The 24,314-nt window shown below is 48.4% G+C and overlaps 2 protein-coding genes across 6 annotated transcripts; one reads left to right on the top strand and one right to left on the bottom strand.

Annotated features, from left to right (window-relative positions):
* Nucleotides 1–26: 26 nt before the first annotated feature.
* Nucleotides 27–17,329, bottom strand: HECTD3 (HECT domain E3 ubiquitin protein ligase 3). Of its 5 annotated transcripts, none has more exons than XM_036350537.1 (22): nt 16,880–17,328; nt 16,562–16,722; nt 16,219–16,311; nt 16,007–16,142; nt 15,382–15,497; nt 15,183–15,296; nt 14,965–15,047; nt 14,361–14,526; nt 14,062–14,143; nt 13,222–13,404; nt 13,020–13,072; nt 12,778–12,842; nt 12,535–12,638; nt 12,151–12,270; nt 11,946–12,035; nt 10,802–11,008; nt 10,402–10,531; nt 10,234–10,308; nt 10,056–10,137; nt 9,856–9,927; nt 6,459–6,467; nt 27–78 (listed from the first exon to the last, which is right to left on the bottom strand). In XM_036350537.1, exons 1-22 carry the CDS (start codon nt 17,246–17,248, stop codon nt 42–44), a joined length of 2,547 nt encoding a protein of 848 aa, XP_036206430.1. In that variant the 5' UTR covers nt 17,249–17,328; the 3' UTR covers nt 27–41. The 5 variants fall into 5 exon arrangements, with proteins under 5 accessions (XP_036206430.1, XP_036206433.1, XP_036206428.1 ...); XM_036350540.1 differs by lacking the exon at nt 27–78 and adding an exon at nt 493–514; XM_036350535.1 differs by lacking the exons at nt 27–78; nt 6,459–6,467 and adding an exon at nt 3,515–3,728 and having other exon boundaries at nt 16,880–17,329.
* A 3,370-nt stretch (nt 17,330–20,699) lies between these two features.
* UROD (uroporphyrinogen decarboxylase) lies at nt 20,700–24,267 on the top strand. Its single transcript, XM_036352083.1, has 10 exons — nt 20,700–20,790; nt 21,417–21,529; nt 21,869–21,948; nt 22,025–22,087; nt 22,276–22,473; nt 22,597–22,758; nt 23,148–23,285; nt 23,447–23,547; nt 23,628–23,694; nt 24,026–24,267. Exons 1-10 carry the CDS (start codon nt 20,771–20,773, stop codon nt 24,185–24,187), a joined length of 1,104 nt encoding a protein of 367 aa, XP_036207976.1. The 5' UTR covers nt 20,700–20,770; the 3' UTR covers nt 24,188–24,267.
* Nucleotides 24,268–24,314: the final 47 nt, after the last annotated feature.

Below are 24,314 nucleotides of genomic sequence, written 5' to 3'. Positions count from 1 at the left end.
CCCAGGAGGTCGGAGAGGCAATAGGGGAAAAGGCGGAGAATTCAGATCCTGTGGGCCTTATAGGCCATTGTGAGGACCCTGAATTAAATAGAAGGGACATAATATGACAGGTTTGGGAAGGATCACCCTGGAAGCAGAGAGACTATTTAAGAGGCTGCAACTGCACAAACACCTGAGTCTAGACAACTCCAACAATTGTGAGAGATGATAAAATAATTGTTTTAAGTAGTAAGTTTAGGGTGGTTTGTTAAATTGCAGTAGATTACAAGAACAATGGTCATTCTCTCTTTCCCACACATTCCTGCAATTTCCCAATATTTTGGAAGCCTCCTGATGGGCAGCCTCCTGCACCCCCGCCCCCCCCCCCCCCACGGGGAATCAAGCCCAGGAATTCTGCTGAGACATCCTGGTTCATAGGTCGAAGCTCAACCACGGAGCCACACCGGCCCAGATATATCTATCGCTAAACGTTGAGTTGCTTTAGCTCTCTGTCAGTTAGGAGGCAGTCTAATTTCTGTAATAAAAAAGAAAAGAAAAGGAGTTTAACTTCATTTAACAGTATTTATTGAGTGCCTAACATGTGCAAAGCAGTCTTAGATGCTAGCTGGTGGGGATACAGCAGTCAGTGAGAAAGACAGAACTTGTAATTGTCCCCAGAGAATAGAAGCTCAGCTGCAATCCTACTAAAAAGAAAGACCTGAGGCCATATCCATAAACCAGCCTTATTCCAGCACTGCCTCCTCCTTCACTTTATGCTGCTGGTGATCCGTTATTGCATACTTATTTATTTTAACTCAACTATAACACTGAGTGTATTGGTAAAAGCGAGCCATGGTGTGATTGATTTGACTACAAAAGGCCCGAAATTTAACTACTTTTTCCTTCTGCGGCAAGATTCTCTCTCTCTTTAGTATAAGCTCAAGCAAACAGAAGCCTTCAAAATTATAGCATAATTTTAAAGTAAGATCTAGTTATAAAACAAGGACAACATTCAACTCCATATCTAGTGTTCATTTAAAATGCTCGTGTTTGAACTAGCAAAAGTTTTCAGGGAACTAGTTGAGGGAAAGTAGTTGAGGGATCGCTGCATTTAAACTCATTTTAAATTATTCTCTCAGGGCAGTGGTTTTTAAACTTTTTGGTCTCTGGACCCTTTACACTCTTAAAAATTATTGAGACCTCCCAAGAACTTTTGTTTATATGAATTATATTTATTGACATTTACCATATTAACAATTTAAATTGAGAAATTAGAAAAACTATTCATTTAAAAAATAAAAATAATAAAACTACTACATGGGAACATAAATAACATTTTTATGAAAACATATAACTATGTTTTCAAAATAAAATATTTTATTGAGAAGAATGTCATGGTTTTGCCTTTACAGATCTCTTTAACGTTTGGCTAAGTAGAAAATAGTTGGATTTTCCCATCAGTTGTGATACATTGTTTTGGCTGAATTGTATGATGAAAAACTGACCTCACACAGATAGGTAATTGGAAGAGAGATATTTTAATAGCTTTGTCAAATAGTTGTAGGTATTCATCTTTGATACTACACCAAAACTCAGTGATAGCTTGTAAAGATTAGTTGCAATGTAGAATCATTATATCAATGAACATTTTGTACTGTTATAATACTTGCACTTTGAGTGGACATTTTACCCATGCTTAATTTTGCAACTTGATGCACTGATCATTTGTAAAATATTGGTTCACTGAGTTATGCAGATCCTCCCAATGTTGACAATATTTTTTAAAATTTATCTTTATTGTTGAAAGTATTACAGATGCCCCCCTCCCTCCCCCCGCATCAACCCCTTTCATCCCCCTTAGGGCTTCACTGCACTAGTGTCTGACCGTGGGTTATGCATATAACTTCTTTGGTTAATCTGTCTCCCTCCTCCCCTGTCTCCCCTTCCTTCTGAGATTTGTCAGTCTGTTCCACGCTTCCATGTCTTTGGATCTATTTTGTTCATCAGTTTCTTTTATTTATTTATTTTTTTTCTTTATTTTATTTTTTTTTCATTTTTTTTTTCAATTTTATTGCTTGCAGTCTTACAAAGGGTATTACATATGTGTCCCTTTTTCCCCCCACCCTTGACAATCATCAGTTTCTTTTATTAATTAGATTCCACATATGAGTGAAATCCTGTGATGCTTATCTTTCTCTGATTGGCTCATTTCACTTAGCATAATACTCTCCAGGTCCTTCCATGTTGTCTCAAAGGATAAGATATCCTTCTTTTTCACAGCTACATAGTATTCCACTGTGTAAATGTACCACAGCTTTTTTATCCACTCATCTACTGATGGGCATTTGGGCTGTTTCCAGATCTTAGCTATTATAAATAACATAGGGGTGCATTATTCTTTCTGGTTAGTGTTTTGAGATTCTTAGGTTATATTCCTGTAAGTGGGATCACTGGGTCAAATGGCAGTTCCATTTTTTTTTTTTTTTTTTTTTTTGAGAAAACGCCATACTGTTTTCATAATGGCTGCACCAGTCTGCATTCCCACCAGCAGTGTTCTAGGGTTCTTTTTTCTCCATAACTTGGCCAGCACTTGTTGTTCTGGCAGGTATGAGGTGATACCTTATTGTCATTTTAATTTGCATCTCTCTGATGATTAGTGATGAACATTTTTTCATAAGTCTCTTGGCTATTTGTATGTCCTCTTTGGAGAAGTGTCTGTTCAAGTCCATTTAAAAAAAATAAGTTTTCATTGATTTCAGAGAGGGAGAGGGAAAGATAGAAACATCAAGGACAGAGAAACATTGATCGGCTGCCTCCAGCACAGCCCCTACTGGAAATCAAGCCTGCAACCTGGGCATGTGCCCTGACTGGGAATCGAACCAACAGCCTCCTAGTGCATGGGATGATGCTCAACCAACTGAACCACATCAACCGGACTGCCCATTTTTTTAAAAAAAAATGTATATATTTTATTGATTTTTTACAGAGAGGGAGAGGGATACAGTTAGAAACATCGATGAGAAACATTGATTCAGCTGCCTCTTGCATGCCCCCTACTGGGGATGTGCCCGCAACCAAGGTACATGCCCTTGACCGGAATCGAACCTAGGACCCTTCAGTCCGTAGGCCAATGCTCTATCCGCTGAGCCAAACCGGTTAGGGCAGGACTGCCCATTTTTTAATTGGATTGTCTTCCTTCTGTTGAGTTGTATGAGTATTTTATATATTTTGGAAGTTAACTCCTTATCAGATGTATCATTAGCAAATATGTCCTCCCATACAGTGGTTCCTTTTTCATTTTGATGCTGGTTTCTTCTGCTGTGCAGAAGCTTTTTAGTTTGATGTAGTCCCATTTGTTTATTTTTCCTTTATTTCTCTTGCCCTTAATTTATACAATGTTTTTATTTTTACTTATTTTTAAAATAATTCTTTATTGTTGAAAGTATTATATATGTCCTTTTCCCCCCACTTGACCCCCACAGTCCCTTGCCCCCCATACAATATTTTTAAAATAACATTTGTTACTGTCACCACTAATTTCATCAGAAAAGTCCTTAAATATTGGAAAGCTGGCAAGCTGATAATGACAGATACAACTTTTCCAAACTTCTGATTTTCTTTTGAAAGCTCAACTATTATCATTGGCAACAAATACTGTTAGTGGTTTTCCTTGAAGTGGCTGGCTTACTCCATTTTGATCATTTGTTGGCCATATATTGTCAATTGTTCTTTCAAGTAAATATAGTGTTCTATGAAAAAAGCAGTAGTTCACATATCAAACATTCAGGTAAGTGCTTTTTCTGGAGACAAATCATCATACTTCTTTAGTATGTACATTTCCTATTTCATCACAGAATATTAAAAAGAAATGTACCCAATGAGCAAATTTAATAAAATTATTTTATTGCATTATCAAAGACATTCTTAAGTGAAACTTACTTTGCTTTATTATTTTTATTGCAAGTGTGTGTAAGTAACTATGAACACAGTGTGGTATCACTGCTTTGATCCATGCAGAGCACCAGCAGTTTCACATTATTGCTTTTGCACCATCAGTGTCAATATCAATACAATAAAAGAGGCAAATAGTGTCTTAATATTATTAAGAAAATAGTTTTGACCTGACAGATACCCTGCAAGTGTCTTACTTTAAGAGCTGCTGTCTGTGGATTCCTTCTTTCTGGCTCCCACTGTTTCTAGTGCTTACCTATGGCACTCACCATAAAGGACTGTCATCCCCTTTTCCATGTCTTCTCTATCACACTGGAAACCCTTTGAGGCTATATCTTACTTGCTCCTCTTTCCAGAACAGGACATTTCATATCACAGGACTTGGGACATGCTAAGTAAATAATAGTGAATGAATTAAACATTTTTAAATGTTTTCCTGACTTTCCATTTGGTGTTGGGAAAACTGGGCTGAGGGCTGGGGTCACTGAGATCTCGTCTCCTGAACATTCCTTCTTATGACGTCAGTCTATATTATTATCTCTCATGCCTAACCTCATGCTTATTGTTTATTTTTATTTATTAGTCACATGGGAAGTACTTGATAAATGCTTACTGAACACAGGCTGTTCCCTGTTTGTTTCCTGCTCACATTTCTTCTGCCAGAGGCATTTGTGTGTATGTGTTTGTATGTTGTGGGGAACAGTTTCAGAAGGTCAATCTCTGAAGGTCTCTTTGAACAATGGGAGACAAAAGAAACCTTTCAAAAGTTGGGCCTTGGCTCAGAAATACTCTTCCCACAGTCTATCTGCAAGAGATCTCTCTTTGGGAATTTGCTGGCCATGTCACAATATTCATCTACTCCATTTGGCTGTGGACTTGTCAATGGGGCAGGAATTATTATTTTTAGAGGGGAAAGAGAAACTCTACTTTGGCAACCAACTGCAGGCATAAAAATATTTATGTTTTGTTTTTGTACACAGGCCCAGCAGTTGCCTAATAGAATCATGGTAAGTTAGCAAATGATGCTACAGTGTTTATATAGAGATCTTGGCAAGAACCTTCATTAATTAGGACTTTAATATTTCCTTTCAAGTACACAGAATTTCCTTTAAAAATTTTTTTTTTTTTTTATTGATTTCAGAGAGGAAGGGAGAGACACAGAGAGAGAAACATCAATGATTATGGAGTATCATTGATTGGCTGCCTCTTGCATGCTCCCTACTAGGGATCGAGCCCACAACCTGGGCATGCGCCCTTGACCAGAATCAAACCCGGGACCCTTCAGTCTGCAGGCTGATGCTCTATCCACTGAGTCAAACCAGCTAGGGCTACAACTTTCTATCAAATAAATTTAGAAGCAAATAACAAAAGGAATGGCTGACATCAGTAAAAATGGTGGTCCTCCAAAAGTTCTCTCCTCCCTTAAAGCAATGAGATTACTGTCAAAAATGTCAATCAACTTTTTGGATGTACATCATGAGCAGTGAATCATGTCACTTCTTTCAGTTTGTTGGTGATTAGTCACTACACAAAAAGGATGAAAATGTCCCAGAGGAAGTGACACCAACAAAAAACTTCACATTAAAGGAATTCTCAGAGATATTTCGTGAGGTTTAAATTCCAAAGAATAAAATGTTGGGAGCTGATCCAAACTTAAAAAGGAGCATGACAATTCATGCATAGTGAAGATGCTTGCTTCATATTATAAGACAAGAAAAAAGAGGCAAACACTGTTCAAACTATCCTTGGAAAGTTTTTTACAAAGAAAAACATTTTAATTCTCAATTTTTGTAAGTGCTTCAGATTACAATATACTAAATATTAGTTTTACTATTTTTCCCATTTCCCTATACATTTATAATTGATAGTAAGAGTGTTTTTAATGTTTGACAAGAAATTTTAAAGGTCACAGAACAATAGTAATTTCTTCCATTGGTTATTAAGATTTCTTTGCTTGGCTTCAACTTGCAGGGTCATTTTAACAGTTTTGGCATTACTGTACTGTGCAAAATGAGGATTTCTTATATATAAAAGTTTACCATAAAATGATAAGTATGTGAAAAGGTAGCATTTCAAATCAATGGTAAAAGAATAGGTACTTAAAAAAAAAGAAAGCTGAGGACACTGGTTAACAGCTAGGATGTGGTAAAGCTAGGATATGAATGCAGGCAAGCTGACTCTAGAGAATGTGCTCTTAACTAGTTTACTATATTGTCTCCCCTAGTATATATCCAATAAATGGTTCCTTCCATAAAGATTCTGAAATCATAAAAATTTAAAATTTTGTATATTAGGAAAGAATACTTATGAAATTAAATGTCAAAGTACAGACTGGAAAAACAATGACAACATCTGACACAACGAAGGGGTTAATATAGAAGTTAAAGCACCTTAGTTACCACATCAGCAGGCTGTGGAGCTGGCAGACCATCATCCAATTTCTAGGTTCATCAATTACTACTTATGTGACCCAGGCAAGTTACTTATTTCATTTCTCATCTAGAAGTGGACATACTAATAGTACTTACTTCATAGAACTGTACAGAAGATAAAATAGATAACAGATGTATAGCACTTAGCACGTTGCCTTATTTTAGTACAATGGACTTTTTATTTTAGTACTATGCAAAGATTGTTATAAATCAGTAAGAAAATGTGTGCCCTCCTGGGAACACACACCTACTCGAATTTCCTTTTCGAGTGAATTTTCTTTCTCCTAAACTCTAAGAGTCCCCATGAGACTTGCAACTATGGAAGCAATGGGCAGTGGCAGCTCACCCCGGGCTACCCCCTGAACCTGTCTCCAAGGCCTCCTTTGGCTCACTTTTTTCTCCTCACATTTCTAAACAGCCAATGCACCCCCACTTAGGTTCTCTCCTGTTGCTTCTTCTATCCTAGGCCTTTCCTTGTTTCACTGTCCCCAGCTTTAATAAGCGTACTTTCAAAATCAAAATCAATCAATCAATCAATGAACCAGAAAAGTATAATCAAACCAACAGAAAAAACAGACAAAAGACATAAAGGGCAGTTCATAAAGAAGAGAAACAATTGCTCAATATAATAAATAATCAAAACAATGAAAATTAAAATAATACCATTCATTTCTCAGCTCATTAAATTATCTAACAATATTTTTAAGTGTTAATACTCTAGGTTGATAAGAGTTTAGGAAATAGACACTAAAGGGAGTGAAAACTGATATATCCTGGCAATTTGGCAGTTTGATGAAGGGATTTTAGTTATTTTAAGGAAATAATCAAATAGGTATGCAAGGATATATGCATAAGAATGTTTATTGTAACATTTATAGTTTCCAATACCAAAAATTTATAAACAACCTTTATGTCCATCTGTAGAGGGCTTTAAATTAATAAACAGTATGAAAATTCCTTATAATGTAATACAATACAGTCAATAAAAATATTGATTAAAATGGTCTCTGACCATCATTTCCTGCTTGGGTTACTCCCTGCCTCGTGTCTCCCTCTAAGTTCATTCTCTAAACAGCTACCAAACCCAAATCTAATCCTGTCTCTCCCCTGCTTGATGTCCTCTTGGCTGCTCATTGCAAAATCCTAAAACGGCTCTCTAAGGCTGGAGTCTCTTCTCTCTTCCTTCGCCCAGAACTGGACATGCTCCTCAGCTGGCCTTTGTGCCCGGTTGTTCTCCCTCAGGATTTAACGTTCATCCTGTACATCCTCTAACAACAGTACCCTCCACTTCTCCCCTGGAGCTCTTACACACGTGATGAAATGTTTTTGCCATTATTTGTTTACTATGTGTCTCTTCCATTAAGAGTTTAAATTCCAAGAGGGCAAAAATTATCTGTTTAGCCACCATTTTATCCATTACACCTGCTATGGTGCCTAACATACATGCTTGATGCATTCATTGAGTGATTAAATGAAAAGCAAGCTGTAAAATATATAATGCATTGTGAGTCCAATTTGTTAAAAGAGGGACCAGACTCATATGGCCAGTAACAGACACAGAAATGGACTGCCTCCTGCAGGTTGGCGCGGGCCAGGTCTTTCCCAGAAAACAGGAAGGTGTGCCTCGGATGGGCGGGAACTTGCTGGGAAGAACAGAGCTGAGGGGGTGGCGGGGAAGCCTCTAGGGCTCCAGCCCCTTTAGCTCCAGGCAATGGAAGAGGCTGCCAGAGGACGGGAGCAGGGGTGTCTCCTGTGGGCCACCCAAAGCACAGGGATTGGGCAGCTGCAAGACTCACCTGGGGTGTTAGACTCAGAGCTATGGGGAGATAGGCCTCAGGGTGCACACAGCCCGGGGGGAGGGGCATTAGGGCTTGGGGAAAGGTGGGAGCAACACGACTCTCCTCACCTAGCACCACCCCACATGCCACTTCACTTGGGACCCTCTGAGGGTGGCTGCCCACTGTGAGAGTGAGGGGACTGTATCCGCATTTCTCTCAGGGGCACTTTGTGGAGGCAGCATGGGGGTGGGCAGCAATGCTGTTGCCTCCTCTTCTGTCAAAATTCTGACCCGGGTGGTTTATCAGCCATCTCAGGGCTTGCCCTCTATGTCAAATTCTTCTGCCCAGTTGGTTCCTGAAGGAGGGCTCCTATCCTCCACAGCACCACACCCATCCCAGATGATGCTAGGCCAACTTTTTTCTTCCTCCCTTCTGAGTAGTGGGGTCTTTATTTCCCTCTCAGCTCCAGACTAAATGTTTGCCACTAAGAAGCCCACCACTCCTGGAAAAGTCTCCTCAAACATTCCTCAAGAGCCCAATAAACACATTCCAAAGGAATGAATTCACCCATTTATTCAACTTTTCCCATGTGCAAGACATCTTTGATGGAGTGTCTTGGAGGCCCTTTTGTGAGGGAGAGGTGGGGCAGAGATGTCCATAAGGCCTACCAGGAGGTTTAAAGTCTAGGCTTTATTTTAGAGTTGGGTAAAGAGGAGCTATTGAAGATTTCAGAGAGGCTATAACTGGCCTTAACTTATGCAAAATCTTGAGAGTGAAACAGCAGATGGGGAGTCAGGCTGGTGGGGAGGCAGAATGATTAATACGGGCGTAGTAGCAGTAAGATTTAATGTTGAGTGGATGTAGGTTCTGAACCAGGGGGAGGTAGTGGCACTTCCCGTCAATGAGACGGGTTGGAGGAAGAGGAGGGAGCTCACACCTTGGGTGTTGAGGGAGAAAAGGAAAAGATAAGTATATGAGGGAAGGTGTTCAGTTGCTTTATTCTTGGGGCAGGTGACTAAGAAGGAAGACCATCACTCCTTATCCATCCCTGATACCTTGTTTGGGGAGGAGATCCACCACCCTCTATATTTTTTGTTTTGAGTCCAGGCTGAAGCCAGAGAAAAACAAGGATAAAAAAAGAGAGGAGCCAAACATTGAAGCAAAGTCCATGGGGAGTAGGGAACTAGAAGGCCTCCTTCAAGTAACTCAGGCCTGGCAGCTTGTGCTGGGCTTGTGGACGGTTCCCTCTCACAAAGGCAACATAACTCTGCAAGCAAGCCGAGCACGCATAGGGCTTGTGCGCCTGCGGGGCTGGGCCACCAGTGTCAGCTCACCGCCCGCACTGCAGCTGCACACAGAGGCTGTGCGTGCTGGCTTTTTCTGAGTGCATCCACTCACATCCTGCCCCAGCTGTGGTGTCTTGCCCCAGGCAAGGCCCAATGAGACACTGCTGGCCCACAGGAGGTAGCCGACTCACTCCTCCCAAGGGCTCATGTCGGTGTCGATGGCCACACAGTTGTAAGCCGCATAGCGGAGCTTCTCCTCGCACACCTTGGCGCTGCCGGGGCAGGGAGTTTGTCAGTGCCAGGTATAGAGGCCCCCATCACTACCAGGGGTGATGGGGCTCCGATTCGTACACTTCAGCACTTCAGCCACCCTAGGATGCCATCCTTCTCCCGCTCCCCACTCTCTGGGCTCGAACCTAGGAAACCCACCTGGCATACTGCGGTAGGAAGAGGGTGCTGGAGCAGGTGGAAGACTCGGGCAGCGCGTCTGTGGTCTCACAGCTGGAGGCGTGGAGGGGTCAGAGATCAGGGAGAATTGTAGGGGCACAGGGCAGGGTCTGACATGTGGTGGGGGCGGTGCTGGACAGAAGGCTGGCCACAGCCCCTTCAGACCTCCCTTCCGCACTCACCCCAGCTTGTCTGGGTAGATGTAGATACGTGCAGGCAGACGGCTACGGCCTGTGACAAAGCGGAGGAAGCGGCTCCGGTCCTCTGGATGGAGAAGGAGATCAGTGCCCGCACTTCCAGCCTGACTGTATCCCACAAGTGAGGTCGAACCCAGGTATTGCTCTGCCCTCTACCACTGACCATTGGTGAAGTTGTTCAGTGCCTCCCAGAAATACTGCACCCGTGTGTCAGATGGCTCGAAGTCCTCGAATCGGGCTGGTGGTGACAAGGCCAGAATTCATTCTTGTGTCCCAACAGATATAGCCCTTAAGCCCTACCCGGTGCTGCCCTGCCCTGCCCCACACTCACTGAGCTTGCGCAGAGCGTCCACAGTGACCTCTGGGTCCCCGCACACCTTCTTCTCTAACTCTTGCCAGGTTAGCAAGTCCAGCACAGCCTGCGGCACCACCTTCAGCAAACCTGTCTGCATGGCGGCCACCTGGGGAAGAGGGAAAAGGACTGGTTGGGGAAGAGCCACAACTCCCAGCTCAGTGTGTGATGGAGCCACTTGGCCTCCACTCATGGAGATAATGGGGGACATGGTCTTTGCTCAGCACTGAGAGTATCTTTGTATTCCACAGACCAGCAGGAATGTGGGGCGGAGGGATGATGGGGGACAGAGCTCTTGGGATTGGGAACTGGTGGCCTATCAGGCTGGGCTCTGGGCTCTTGTCCAAAGCTCTCTGTTCTCCTGGCCTCTGGGCAGTACCTGTTCCTTGCTTTCTTCTAGCCGTGCCTTCTGTACCAGTTGGATGAAACGGGAACGGTCCTCATATCCCACCACGATGCCTGTACCACCGGGGATCAGCTCCACCACCTGCTGGTCACTCAGTACAGTGGTGAATGTTAGCTCCTTCCCAAATTTGAACTCAAAGGTCTCCTTGTCCATTCCTTCCATCACTTCCAGGAGCTTCACCTGGGGGTTGGAGAGAGGCAGGAAGGTCAGCTTTTCATTATGGAAACAGTCATTTTTCCTCAAGATGCTCACAGGGAAGCAGGCCACAAGAGAAGTGAAGGGATCAGTCAAGGGCTGTGAAAGTAACAAGACAACATGTAATCAGGCTTGGAGATCAGGAAAGGCACCCTGAAGAAAATGGCATCTATACTGAGACCCAAAGGATGGCTAGGAATTGGCTGAGCCACAAGGAAGCCAGGGGAAAGAATATTGGAAAAAGGTGGAAGAACAAAAGGCATAAGGAATCTGTTTGGTTGGAACCTGAATGTGAACCAAGTGGCCACCTATACATGGGTCATGTAAGGTCTTTCTGGATTTTGTATTTTATCCCAGAGCTGAGCCATTGAAGAGTTTAAGTGAGTGTGAAATAAATTACCTGGCTGCTAGAGATCAGATGGGTAAGAGTAGATAGGGACACTAGCCTTTATAGTTAGTGGTTGGGTTAGAATGGAAGGTGGCCTGAACTGGAGGGTAGTAGTAAGATGGGAAAAGTAGACAGATTCCAGGAGATGTGACAGAATGTGGGAGGTGAGGGAAGAGGAGTGAAGAAGGAGCCTGAGAGCCTCAGCAGGGAAGGTGTGGGTGGCAGTGCCATTCTGGGAGAGGGAGCTCTAGAGGGCGGTAAACTGGGGAGATGAAGTGTGTGCTGAACTTGAGATGCCATCATAGAGCAGACATCCAGCAGGCAGATGCATACATGGCCCAGGCTTCAGAGAGAAACTGGGGTTAGAGGTAAAGATTTAGGAGTCACCAGAATATGGATAGTAATTGAGAAAATGAGAGTAGATGGGATTGGAGAGGGAGCATGTGTGTGGTAAGAGAAGGTTCAGGACAGCCCTGGGGAACAGCAACCTTCAGGAGCTGGGCAGAGGAAACACTAGTTCGAAGCCCGACTCACCAGCACGGAATCCACAGCTGGGAAGTCCTTGCTCCAGCTCACCTCCTCACCAGACAGCTGCTTCCACACAAAACCAGGCAGAGCCAGGACCTGTGGGACAAATAGTCATTAATGTCTTCTCATCCTGAGCTGCCCAGGTTTGGCTGGTCCTTCTTCCTTCCAGGGTCCAGGGCTGATCTGATGGGGTGCAGGTTAGGCTACTCACCAGGAACTCCTTACCCCGAAGGGCAGCCCCCATCAGCTGTCCAATCCACTCGTACTTGGCAAAGTCTCGGCAGGAGGGGTTGGGCACATACATGTCCCGGGCCTCACCTGTGCCATTGCCCTGCCCCCGAGATAGGGTTGTCAGCATGGCATGGGGTGGACCTACTTTCTTGTCTGAGATTTCCCAAAGACTTCCCTGAACACCTTTCCCTGGGGGCCCTGAATGATCCCTCTGAATGTATAATGGCTCTCCCCTCCCTATCTGCCCAGAGGCTGTCCTGGGCAACTTGGACCCTCTTCTGCTCCCTCTCTAGCTCAGCCTGGTACCTGGGAGGTTTGCAGAGACAAAACAGCAGAAACAACTTGGAGGTAAGGGTGGGAGTACCTGGTTGGCCGTGCGCACAAAGAAGGGCAGAGGCACAGGGGTGTCTGCCGAGCTAGGACACAACTCTTCTGACATGTCTGCCAGGCTATCCCGGAAACCACCCCCTGCAATGACAGAGAGATGCCCTCAGCTGGGGCACTCAAGAGCTCCAGCCCCCATAATGGAATAATAAAAGCGGGCCCTCAGAAGCCCCTACCACTCTAACTAGGGCAGGGTGGTTATTACCCTCCCTCAGGGCCTCACCTTGGTCAATAATGCCTTCTGCAATGAATTTACACTCCCACCACTGGTCATAGCGCATGGGCCACCTGTAAATGGGGGTGGACCTCTGTCATCATGCTGGGCTAGGGCTCAGGACAATTCATCAACCCAGGCACCAGCCAGGAGTAGGGCTACAGAGGGGTAGTGTGAGGGGTGCCAGAGGCAGTGTGTGGGTGTGTACGGACACATCTACTCTGAGTAAATCATTCAGCCTCATGCCATACCTGTAGTCCAGGGGCTTTTCATACTTGTCAGAGGGCTTGAGGCCTTCATAAACCTGGGGCAGGGGAAAGAGGAGGGAGTTGCAGGAGCCTGTGTCAAGACCTAGCCCCATTCTTGCCCAAAGACCTTACTCAGGTCCCTCTTGACCCAGCCTCCTAAGCCCCTTACTGGCCCTCCCTCAGTACAAGCTCAGGTAGTCCAGACCTGGGTGAAGACAGCATTCTTGCAGGCGGGATCCCTTAAGGGGCAGGCACGGTGTTCCATAGCAAGGCGCCGATTGATGTACAGGCGTGGCATGAAACTGGGCTTGCTGCTCTCTGAGTCACGCAGGCACTGGGCCACCAGGCTTGGCCGCTGATGTGACAGCAGCAGGAACTGCTTCACTTGCTGGTGAGAAAAGGTAACCAGAGCAGGACTGGTAGGCAGTCAGCCTCTGTCCAGGCCCTGGAACCTTCCTCTATGCCTGGACCCAATTCCACCATTCCAGCGCAAGCCTAGTCCATCCCTGTCCATGTTTCCAGTCCCTCCCTTAGACAGCCACCAGGGGGAGCTTTCTAAAACAGAAAAACTCCAACTTTGTCATAACTCACTTAAAACCTTTCAATGGCTTCAATGACCTGGGACAAAGTCCCTGCTTCACAGCCTGGTCCTCAGTGCCCTCTGCTACCAGAGCCTGCTTCCTGCCCACTCCCTCCCAGCCTCATCCCCATGCTATAATCACATCATCTAGATGCTGCTAGGATGCCTCTCAGTTCATCTAAAGTTGCTAGGAACTACCAGTATACACCTTTTATGCAACCTGTTCTATCCATGCTGTCACCTTTCCTCCACCAGCGCTTGTGTATTCCACAGACTATCTGGGGAATAGCACCAGAAAGACTAAATTTGACTATTTGCCTCTGGCTTTCTTCCTATGTACCCAGAGCCCAGCAAAGGTCCAGGCCTAGGTTAGGTTTTAAGAACTCTCTGCTGAAGAGTGAACGACTGCATGAGCAGAAAGGGGGAGCCCACTGCCAAGACCAGCACTGGATGGGCTAGGCTCACCTTAATCTCACTGAAGGTGCCCAGCGTGTGGTCCCAGGCAGGTACCAGGTGGTGCAGGACGCTGTCTAGGATCTTTATGAATCTGGGGTGGGTGGGTAAAGGTAACTGCAGCTGATGAGTTTGGCATGGATGTCAGACCCCCTCAATCCCCAACACACAGGTAGTTATAGCCAGGGCCCAGGGCTGCTCTGACACTTGAAGTTGAACAGCTTACAGTATAAGACCTGGGGAACTCCTCCACATAGACAGGATAGGGGGAAGGGAGGGGGAGGGCCTGGCGGGCCCAGGACCACAGCCACCTCTGCAGGAGAACAGCTCTGCGGTATAGGACTTCTGGGTCAGTGCCTTCCAGGCGTGGATATCGCACCAGGCTGGCGGGCTGGAAAAGGTCTGCATTCAACCCGAGCTCCCGCTGTCTAGATGACTTGATCTTGACCCCTCGAAGACGCACATCAATCCCGTCATCTGGGGGAAGGAGACAGTGAGGTCACTTGCTGTGCCTGTTGCCTCCTTGGCCTTCAGTCTTGAGAATGTCTCCTTAATGCTCAGCCTTTTGTCACCTTTTGCCCCTAATTACTTGGGACCTTTGAGATCCCCTTCTACTTACCTATTTCTAATTATTATATTCTTTGCTGGTTCTTCCGTCCACCATTATATCTGTTGGAAAGCCTGTGGGTCCCATCTCGGTGCCTCTTCCAGGTGAGCCTTAAAATCTCTATGGCTGTAAGGCAGGTCTATACCCTGGTACCTTACACCTGGCTCAGGCCCCAAAGTTTCAAATCCTGGAGTTAGTTCAGCTATCGCCTTCATCTCAACTCTAAGCCCACCGCCTTCTCCACATTCACTTCCAGCCCCATCTACACAGTGGGGCTCCTTTTCCCTCCTTATAACCTTAAGCCCCACCTCGGCACTCCACAATGCGGATCTCAATGATTGGAAGGTGGACAGTCATATCCTCCAGGACACAGACATCCCCGATCAGAGTCCTGAGGAGACAGATGTTAGATACTTTGGGTACTCCTTGCCTTCAAGGATCTCTGGGATCTCACCCAACCTTCCAAGCTGGGCCATCCCCACTGCTAGGATCATACCCCACCTCCCACCCAGGCCAGCTTGCTCACTCGTCAATGCTCACGTCACTCAGCTTCTTCAGGTTGTCTCCTTCGCCCCCATAGACCACCACCCGCTTAGGCATGAAGTTGTCATCTGTGGTATCAACTGTGAGAAGCAGCTTCCTAGGGGGTCAGAGTACACATGTGGGTCTCTGTACACCCACAGACACATGGCGCACCCACTGTGTCCTACTCAGAGCCCACTCACTTGACAATGGTGCCCTTTTTCATGGTAAGCCGCACCCAGTGCTGGCACTGGGACCCATCGCTCTCCCAGTAGGTGTCTGCATTGCTGTCTGTCAGACAGGACACATTGAACTCCTCCTGGGGAAGGACAGGGGGGTGGAATCAGTGTTTACCCCATCCCCTGCACTGGGAGTGTGCTTTGGGTCAGGGAGGAGAGATGACACAGTGGATCTGGGTTAAATGTGAAGCCGGTATGAGTGGAACTGTCTAGGGCAGTGGTTCTCAACCTTCCTAATGCCGTGGCCCTTTAATACAGTTCCTCATGTTGTGGTGACCCCCAATTTCATTGTTACAAATTGAACATAATTAAAGCATAGTGATTAATCACAAAAACAATATGTAATTACTTGTGTTTTCCGATGGTCTTAGGCGACCCCTGTGAAAGGGTCGTTCAACCCCCAAAGGGATCGCGACCCACAGGTTGAGAACCACTGGTCTAGGGGTTCCTATAGAATTTCCCAGATGGGGGGCTGCACTGAGTCTGGCCTATGGGGATTCAGGTTTAACCCGAGTCTAGAGGTGAGGGTTCTGGGTCAAGGAAGATGTGACAGCCTCTTACTTGGGGGGGGAGGAGGCCCAGCACCCACCGTGTAGGAGGAGACGTCTATGCTCTCCACATACTGCTTCACGCTCCCCAGGTTCTCATCCTCCTTGCCCAGGTGGTCGTACAAGAAGTGGATCAGGTCCTCGTCGCACTCGTAGGTCCACGTCGGGGGCACATAGCTAAGCAATCCCAAATCCTGCATGAGGGCGGGCCCAGACCTGGGCTCCTCCTCCCCATCCCGCCCAGCTCACTCACAGCAGCCTTTGAACAGCTTCCGTGTAGGCCTCCGCGGGCTGGGGCCTCGCTCCCAGGCGATGGGAGTAAGTCAGGTCCACCACCTGCTCCCATCTGGGGGGTGGGATGGGGAGACATCAGTGCGCAGCAGGACGATGCCCCAAGGCCTGGAACCTTCACCAGAGCTCCAACTCCTCCAAACGACACCACCCGCCTCACCCCCTCTTCAGGCCTCTCCCCTTCCTGCTCAAAACCCGACCTTCGCTCCGATCCCACCTAAAGGGCGGCGCCAGACCACTTTCCAACTCTCCGGCCCGGCCCACCGGCGGCCAGCCCCCCCCCCCCCCCCCCCCCCGTGCAGCACCTGAGCAGCGGGCGGTAGTCCACGCCGAAGAGCTGCTGGCGCCGCTGCAGGTGGTCGGGAGTGTCGATGGGCACCAGGCGGGCCCCGCCCTCGGCCGGGCGGCACACCAGCAGCCAGCCTTCGTCCAGCCCGCAGTCGCCCAGGTGCTCGGCCAGCTGCTCCTGCGGGAGGCGTCAGATGGGGGCAGGCGTCGGGGAGCTGCCCAGCCCAAGGCAAAGGGCACCGGACGCAATGCCAGCTCCGTGCGGGAGGGTGGGGGACAGCCGGGGCCTCCCAGCTCCGGGGACCGGTGCGGGGCTCAGGGCGGGCCGGGCGCACCTTGGTCAGCTTCACCCAGAGCCCGTGGCCGTTGCACAGCTCCTCGCCGGTGGTGCGCACGCAGGAGCCGCGCCGCAGCTCGATGCTGTTGCGGGCAGCGCGCAGGGGCCCGGAGCCGGGACCTGGGGCCGGGCCCGCCGCTCCCACGCGCAGTCCCAGGCCCTCCGCCTCCCACACGGGCAGCAGCACGCGCGACGGGCCCGCGGGGTCCTTGTAGAGCTTGTAGAGCACCTCGCGCGGCACGAAAGCCAGCGCCGCGGGCAGCGGCCGTCCGGCGCGGAGGCTCTGCGCGGCCTCCGCCAGGAAGCGGATTCGACCCAGTAGCTGCCGCGGGGTCTCCAGCGCCGCGCCGGGGCTCGGGCCCGCCATGGCGAGGCGGCGGAGGGCAGCCCGGGAGCGACCGGCTCGGGAACCGGGGCCCCGGAGGCTGACTGCGCTTCCCTCTCCGCGCGCCCCGCCCGCGGCCGGCCTCCGTCGTAAGTTCTGGACTACGCGCACCTCGCGTATTGCCCTCTGGACGCGGATCCTCAACCTATTACCTCTGCGCCTCCCACTGAGCAGCCCGACCCAGTTCAACAGCTTCTGCCTGACCAATCTCCCCTTCGCTCCCCCACTTCTACTACCATCTTCTCCCCGCTGCTACCACCCTTATTCAAGCCACCACTCTGTCCGTCCTGGATCATTGCAACCACCGTTTTCTGGTCCCCTGGCTTTCGTTTTGCCTCCTCACTAACAAGTCATACCACAACCAGCAGTGTTAAATTTTCTAGACATCCTCTCGGCGCCCCGTCCTAGGGACAGTGTGACTTAAATGACTGGGGGTATAACCCCCTCCCCAGCCCTGCCATTGGCAAGAGTCTTGCGTCACTCAGGCTTGATCCTGGTTGTTGCGTTCAAACATTCATGTGAGAACGCAACGCCGATTGGCTGCCTCCAGGATACTAATGGTCATTATCCCGTTTCTCGCAGTAATTCTGAACCAAATGAGAGGAAAGGCCTAGACAGGAAGGGAGAAGGCAAAAAAAGATGGGCAGGAGCTGTTGATGAAGTACAATCATGGAAGGAGAGGAAACTGCCCCCTCCCCCCATTAAAAAAAGTCTTCTTGCCGAAACCGGTTTGGCTCAGTGGATAGAGCCTCGGCCTGCAGACTAAAAGGTCCAGGTTCGATTCCGACCAAGGGCATATGCCTGGGTTGGGCTCTATTACCCCCCAGTAGCGGGCATGCAAGAGGCAGCCAATCAATGATTCTCATCATTGATGTTTCTATCTCCCTTCCTCTGTGAAATCAATAAAAAAATATGTTAAAATATTTTCTTGAAATATAATTCACATACCATTCAATACACCCATTTAAACTATAATTCAATGTTTTTATATATATATTACATTAATTTTTAAAAATTGTGGCCAGGCCAGCGTGGCTCAGTGGTTGAACGTTGACCTATGAACCCAGAAGAGAGGTCAGGGTTGGATTCCCTGTCAGGGCATAGGCCAAGGTTGTGGGCTGGATCCCAGTGTGCGGCTGCCTCCCGATCAATGATTTTCTCTCATCATTGATGTCTCTATTATCCTCTCCCTTGCCCTTCCTCTCTGAAATCAATATATATATGATAAATTAAAAAAAAACTTTTTCATCACCCCACACAGAAACTTTGTACCCTTTAGCAATTAATTCTTCATTGCCTCCTTTCCCCTGCCCTTAGTAAACTCTAATCTACTTGCCTCTATGAATTTGCCTATTCTAGATATTCCATGAGAGTGGAACCATACAATATGTGTTCTTTTGTGTTTTACTTCACTAAAGCATGTTACAACAATGTTATAGCATGTATCAGAATTTAAATTCCTTTCTCTCTCTCTCTCTCTCTCTCTCTCTCTCTCTTCTTCTTCCCCTTCCTTCCTTCCTTCCTTCCTTCCCTCCCTTCCCTCCCCCTCCCCCTTCCTTCATTCCTCCTTCCTTCCTTCCCTCCTTCCCTCCCCTCCCTCCCTCCCCTCCCCCTTCCTTCCTTCCTTCCTTCTTCATTCCTTCCTTCCTTCCTTCCTTCCCTCCCTCCCTCCCCCCTCCCCCCTTCCTTCCTTCCTTCCTTCCTTCCTTCCTTCCTTCTTTTCTTCCCTCCCTCCCTCCCCCCTCCCCCTCCTTCCTTCCTTCCTTCCTTCCTTCCTTCCTTCCTTCTCTCTCTCTCTCTCTCTCTCTCTCTCTCTCTCTCTCTCTCTCTCTCTTCTTTCTTTCTCCTCTCCTTCCTCTCCTCTCCTCCCCTCCCCTCCCCTCCCCTCCCCTCCCCTCCCCTCTCCTCCCCTCCCCTCCCCTCCCCTCCCCTCCCCTCCCCTCCCCTCCTCTCCTCTCCTCTCCTTTCCTTAGAGAGTGGAAGAGAGAGGAAAACACAGAGAGAAACATCAACATGAGAGAAACATATTGATTGGTTGCCTCCTGCAGGAGTGCCGACCAGGGCCCAGGCCAGGGTCAGTAGGCCAAGCAGAACTTAAATTCTTTTTATGGCTGAATAATATTGTATGTATATACAACATTTTGTTTTATCTGGCCAACTATTGATGGACCATTAGGTGGAAACTTTTTTTTTAATAGGCTTTTTAAAAAATTTATTTTTAGAGAGAGAGGAATGGAGAGGGAGAAAGAAACATCCATGTCAGAACACAACATTGATTGGCTGTCTCCTGCATGCCCTCCCACCTCCCCCAGGAATCAAATTGGTAACCTCTTGGTGCATGGGACCCAACCAGCTGAGCCACACTGGCCAGGGCGGAAACTTTGTTTTGATATATTTTCCAAATAATTGAGGTTATCAAGAAATAAATAATAAATAATCCCGTGTAATTTTGTCAGTTTCCCATCTCCCTAGAAAATTGGGACCATAGTGCTTCTCTTTCCTTCTCTTCAAGCTATTTGCATGCTATCTCATTACTACAGAAGAAAGTGAACAAATGCACCTCACAAGGGCCTGCATGACCTGAACTCTGTAGATATCTCCAACCTCTTGAATTCCACAGATTGATCTCTTGGTTTTCATAATAACAACCATTTGCTCTTTTGCCTCTTCACTTTACACATGCTGTTCCCTTTGCTTGGAACACCCCCACTGCTTTCCCAAATTAAGCAAGGAGCCCTTCCTAGTTGCTTCTAGCTTTTTCTTCTTAAAACATTCATTATTGTGTCCTGGCCGATGTGGCTCCTCAGTTGGTTGAGCGTGGTCCCATGCACCGAAAGTTTGCTGGTAACCATGTCAGGGCACGTAACCAGCTTGTGGGTTCAATCCCAGTTGGGATGTGTATGGGAGGCAACTAATCCATGTTCACTTACATTGATGTTTCACATCGATGTCTTCCTCTCCCTTCCTCTCGCTAAAAATCAATAAAAGCATATTAAGAAAACACATTGTGAGTGCTGATTCCCCTTTTTCCCCATCAGTCTGTAGCTCCTTGAAGAAAGGGGATATCTTGTTCACCACTGTAACTTTCGCACCAATTATAGACTCTTAGTAACATAAATAATGATTTACGTTTCCTGTACAGCTTGGTTCCATAATCCACAGTAAGATTGTTAGGATCATGGACAGTGGGAGTGAAAGTGAGACTTAGGTTGAGTCTCGGGGATTCCTAGGTCTTCAGAGGAGGGGAATGCCTCAAGCCAAGGGAAGGTGTAGTTTAGACTCTGGAGGTGGGGGGTAGGGGGGGGGGGGTGTTTGTTGCTGCGTCGCTACACCAGACTTTACGGTGAAGTGAGGTCAGGGGCCCTACCCACAGCTAGAGTGTGATCATGTGACTACCAACATGGCCACCGCCTTGGCTCAGTCCAGGAAGGGGCGGGGCCTGGGGCGGGGCCGGCTCAGACTCAGGTTCAAGTGGGACTGGCTCGCAGTTACTGACAGCTTATCATGGAGGCGAACGGGTTGGGGTGAGTTCTCCGCACCGCGCTCGGCGTGGCCAGCGAGGCCTCTAACTTGTAGCGGAGGAATCTGCCGTATACCCCGCTCCCCTGGAGAGTCCCCAGCCCGAACCCCAGGGCCCGGAATCCCGAAGATCCTCCAACCTTGGATTCCCGAGACCGTCCCAGGGTCCGCCTCGCGGGACTGCGCCCCCAGACCTTCGTAGGGGATGCTCCCAGGACCTTCTAATCTTCAACTAGGACCCCCATTTCCGGACCGTCAGCTCTGATCCCTTCTTGACCAGCTCCCAGATGCGGAACCCGCCCACTTATACTCCCCTGTTCGCGTGGTTTTCTGGTCCAGAGACCCTCAGCCTCTCCTTTCTGCCCCCCCTTCCCCTGTCTTCCCAGTGGCTTTGAGCTTGGGGAGCTGGGATGTGGGTGGGGTAGAGGCCCCAGCGCGGGCCTGCCGTCCTGTGCTCCACCTGATAGGCAGAGAGGAGGCAGATGGCCGGAGCCACGGCTCGGCTCGGCTCGGGAGCCGGTCTGGGGCAAGCAGATAACGGCGCTGGACTGAATCCGCCTGAAGGACCTGCGCCTTCCCCACCCTTCAGCCGAGCTTACTGACACCTGCTCCCCTTCCCGCCCCACTCCAGGCCCCAGGGCTTTCCGGAGCTGAAGAATGACACGTTTCTGCGAGCGGCCTGGGGGGAAGACACAGACTACACTCCGGTCTGGTGCATGCGGCAGGCAGGCCGCTACTTACCAGGTCAGGGGCAGGGCTTGAGTTTGGGTAAAACCGTGGAGAGCAAAAAGCTTTCGAGCCCTGACTGGTTTGGCTCAGTGGATAGAGCGTTGTCCTGCGGACTGAAAGGTCCCAAGTTCGATTCCAATCAAGGGCATGTACCTTGGTTGCTGGCACATCCCTAGTAGGGGGTGTGCAGGAGGCAGCTGATCGATGTTTCTCTCTCACTGATGTTTCTAACTCTCTATCCCTCTCCCTTCCTCTCTGTATAAAATACATTTTTTTAAAAAAGCTTTTGAAGTGCAGGGGAGGGCTCTTGAGGTTCCTCCAGGCTGAGCCCTGCCCTCCCTCTCTTGTCTACAGAGTTCAGGGAAACTCGGGCTGCGCAGGACTTTTTCAGCACCTGCCGATCCCCAGAGGCCTGCTGCGAACTGACGCTGCAGGTGAGGGGCCCACAGAAGAGGAAGGGATTTGTGCCCTCAGCTCACCACTTAGCAACCTGTCTTCTGTTCCCTATAGCCACTGCGTCGCTTCCCTCTGGATGCTGCCATCATCTTCTCCGACATCCTTGTCGTACCTCAGGTACATGCTCAAACCTGACTCTGGAATATGGACACTTATCCTCACTGGACAGTGGGGAAAAGTTGGGCTGGAAGAGATGGAGTTTGGCTGAGCTTTATTCTCCTTTTCCTCTTTCCTGGCATGAGCTGAACAGAGCCTTTCCTCCTGGAGTTACAGGTTGGAAACACAGGTGTTTTCTCCCGTTCCAGGCACTGGGCATGGAGGTGACCATGGTGCCTGGCAAAGGTCCCTGTTTCCCAGAACCATTAAGAGAAGAGCGGGATTTAGAGCGCCTCCGGGACCCAGCAGCAGTGGTCTCTGAGCTGGCCTACGTATTCCAGGCCATCACCCTCACTCGACAACGGCTGGCTGGACGTGTGCCCCTGATTGGCTTTGCTGGTGCCCCGGTAATGTGGAACAGGGCAGGCACTTGGGCCTGGGGCAGTCACTCTGGCAGGTCTGGGATAGGCAAGGGAAGGAAGCGTCAGGTAGACTTCTACACCTTTGCATTCTCTTTGTATCTTTTGCAGTGGACTCTGATGACATACATGATTGAGGGTGGCAGCTCAAGCACCATGGCTCAGGCCAAGCGCTGGCTTTACCAGAGACCGAAGGCCAGTCACCAGCTGCTTCGCATCCTCACTGATGCTTTGGTACCATATCTGGTGGGACAAGTGGTTGCTGGTGCCCAGGTGAGTCCTGAGGGAGAGACAAATAGGCTGAGGTTTAGTCCATAAGGACCAGAAGCAACATAGTCCCCTGCACCTGAGGGAGGGTAGGTGTCTTAATGCCAGGCATGAAAGCAGCTTAGCTTGCAGTGATCTGGCTGGAGCAGCTAAGTCCATCCAACACTGGCGGGGGCAGGGGGGCGGGCGGGGGCTTAATGTTTCATGTGTTCAAAGACCACAGCTAGCACTGGGATCTGGAGGAAAAGACAAAACCTTTTGACTGGAACTGGGTTTTTAGGCAGTATCAGGGGTTGAAGTCACTTGGGGAAAATTGAGTTCCATTCTGTGTGTGGGGCCTGAAATATTTCCTTTTTGTGTGTTAAGTATTTCTCTTCACCACCACCTAACTGTAGGCATTGCAGCTCTTTGAGTCCCACGCAGGGCATCTTGGCCCACAGCTCTTCAATAAGTTTGCACTGCCCTACATCCGTGATGTGGCCAAGCGAGTAAAGGCCATGCTGCAGGAGGCAGGCCTGGCACCGGTGCCCATGGTAAGGATGGGAATTGAGTGAAGGTGGGACTGAGACTTTCAGAATAAGTCCTGCATGAAATGAAGTGACCACTGGAGGGCAGCCGAGGTACAGCTGAGATAGGTTAGTAGGCAAAGCAAGGCCCTCTGTAGGCTCAGAAATCTGTCCTTTTGTTCCCTCAGATTGTCTTTGCTAAGGATGGACATTTTGCTCTGGAGGAACTGGCTCAGGCTGGCTACGAGGTGGTTGGGCTTGACTGGACAGTGGCCCCACAGAAAGCCCGGTAAGTAATGGAGGGTGAGGTATAGGGGTGCAGCTGCCATATGTGAAGTCACCAGAACATAGCACCAACTCTGCTTCCAGGGAACGTGTGGGGAAGAACGTGACCTTGCAGGGCAATCTGGACCCCTGTGCCCTGTATGCACCTGAGGTAACAACCAGAGTCCTCGTGTATGTCTGTGAGTTTGTCTGCATTCCCATGGCTGTGAGATGGTTGTATTATTGTATTTTTATGTCTGTCTCTCCCCTCTACCCCATACACACCATGTGAACTCCAGGAAGGCAGGGATTTCTTTTCATTGTTGTATTTGTGTTTTCTTAGTGCTTGGCCCATCCTAGGCATCCAATAAATTTTTTTGAATTAATGACTGAATGAACAACACTGGGTAGAATCGCCTACATATATGTGTGTCACTATTATGTATAGGGAGGACAGAGGCTTGCTGGCCTTCCCTGAAGCTAATGCCCTGTTGGTCCCCCAGGAGGAGATCGGGCGGCTGGTGCAGCAGATGCTGGATGACTTTGGGCCACAGCGCTACATTGCCAACCTGGGCCATGGACTTTACCCGGACATGGACCCAGAGCATGTGGGGGCCTTTGTGGATGCCGTGCACAAATACTCACGTGCACTTCGACAGAACTGAGCATACAGTTTTCCTCCTCAAGTACTACCAACACAGAAGATTGTTTCCAGGAGAATAAAAGTCCCAGAGTTGGAGTCTAACATGTGGTTTTGTTTGTGAAAGATCTGTTTCCTTATCTTCAGTTCCT

The sequence above is a fragment of the Myotis myotis genome, unplaced genomic scaffold, assembly GCF_014108235.1.
Source record: "Myotis myotis isolate mMyoMyo1 unplaced genomic scaffold, mMyoMyo1.p scaffold_m19_p_2, whole genome shotgun sequence".
NCBI classification, from domain to species: Eukaryota; Metazoa; Chordata; class Mammalia; order Chiroptera; family Vespertilionidae; genus Myotis; species Myotis myotis.
Note: the sequence above shows the minus strand (reverse complement) of the source record. Positions and strands in the feature narration are given on the sequence as shown.

Excerpts from the sequence above, each read along its gene's own strand:
- HECTD3 (XM_036350535.1), bottom strand. The coding sequence starts at position 17,248 with ATGGCGGGCCCGAGCCCCGGCGCGGCGCTGGAGACCCCGCGGCAGCTA. Across the intron at positions 16,143-16,218 it reads GAAGCTGTTCAAAGGCTGCT|CTATGTGCCCCCGACGTGGA; the intron begins GTGAGTGAGCTG and ends GGGATTGCTTAG. Across the intron at positions 3,729-9,855 it reads TTCCTACCGCAGTATGCCAG|AACACTATATTTACTTGAAA; the intron begins GTGGGTTTCCTA and ends CTTTTTTCATAG.
- UROD (XM_036352083.1), top strand. The coding sequence starts at position 20,771 with ATGGAGGCGAACGGGTTGGG. Across the intron at positions 23,548-23,627 it reads GTGGCCCCACAGAAAGCCCG|GGAACGTGTGGGGAAGAACG; the intron begins GTAAGTAATGGA and ends CTCTGCTTCCAG. Across the intron at positions 23,695-24,025 it reads GTGCCCTGTATGCACCTGAG|GAGGAGATCGGGCGGCTGGT; the intron begins GTAACAACCAGA and ends TTGGTCCCCCAG.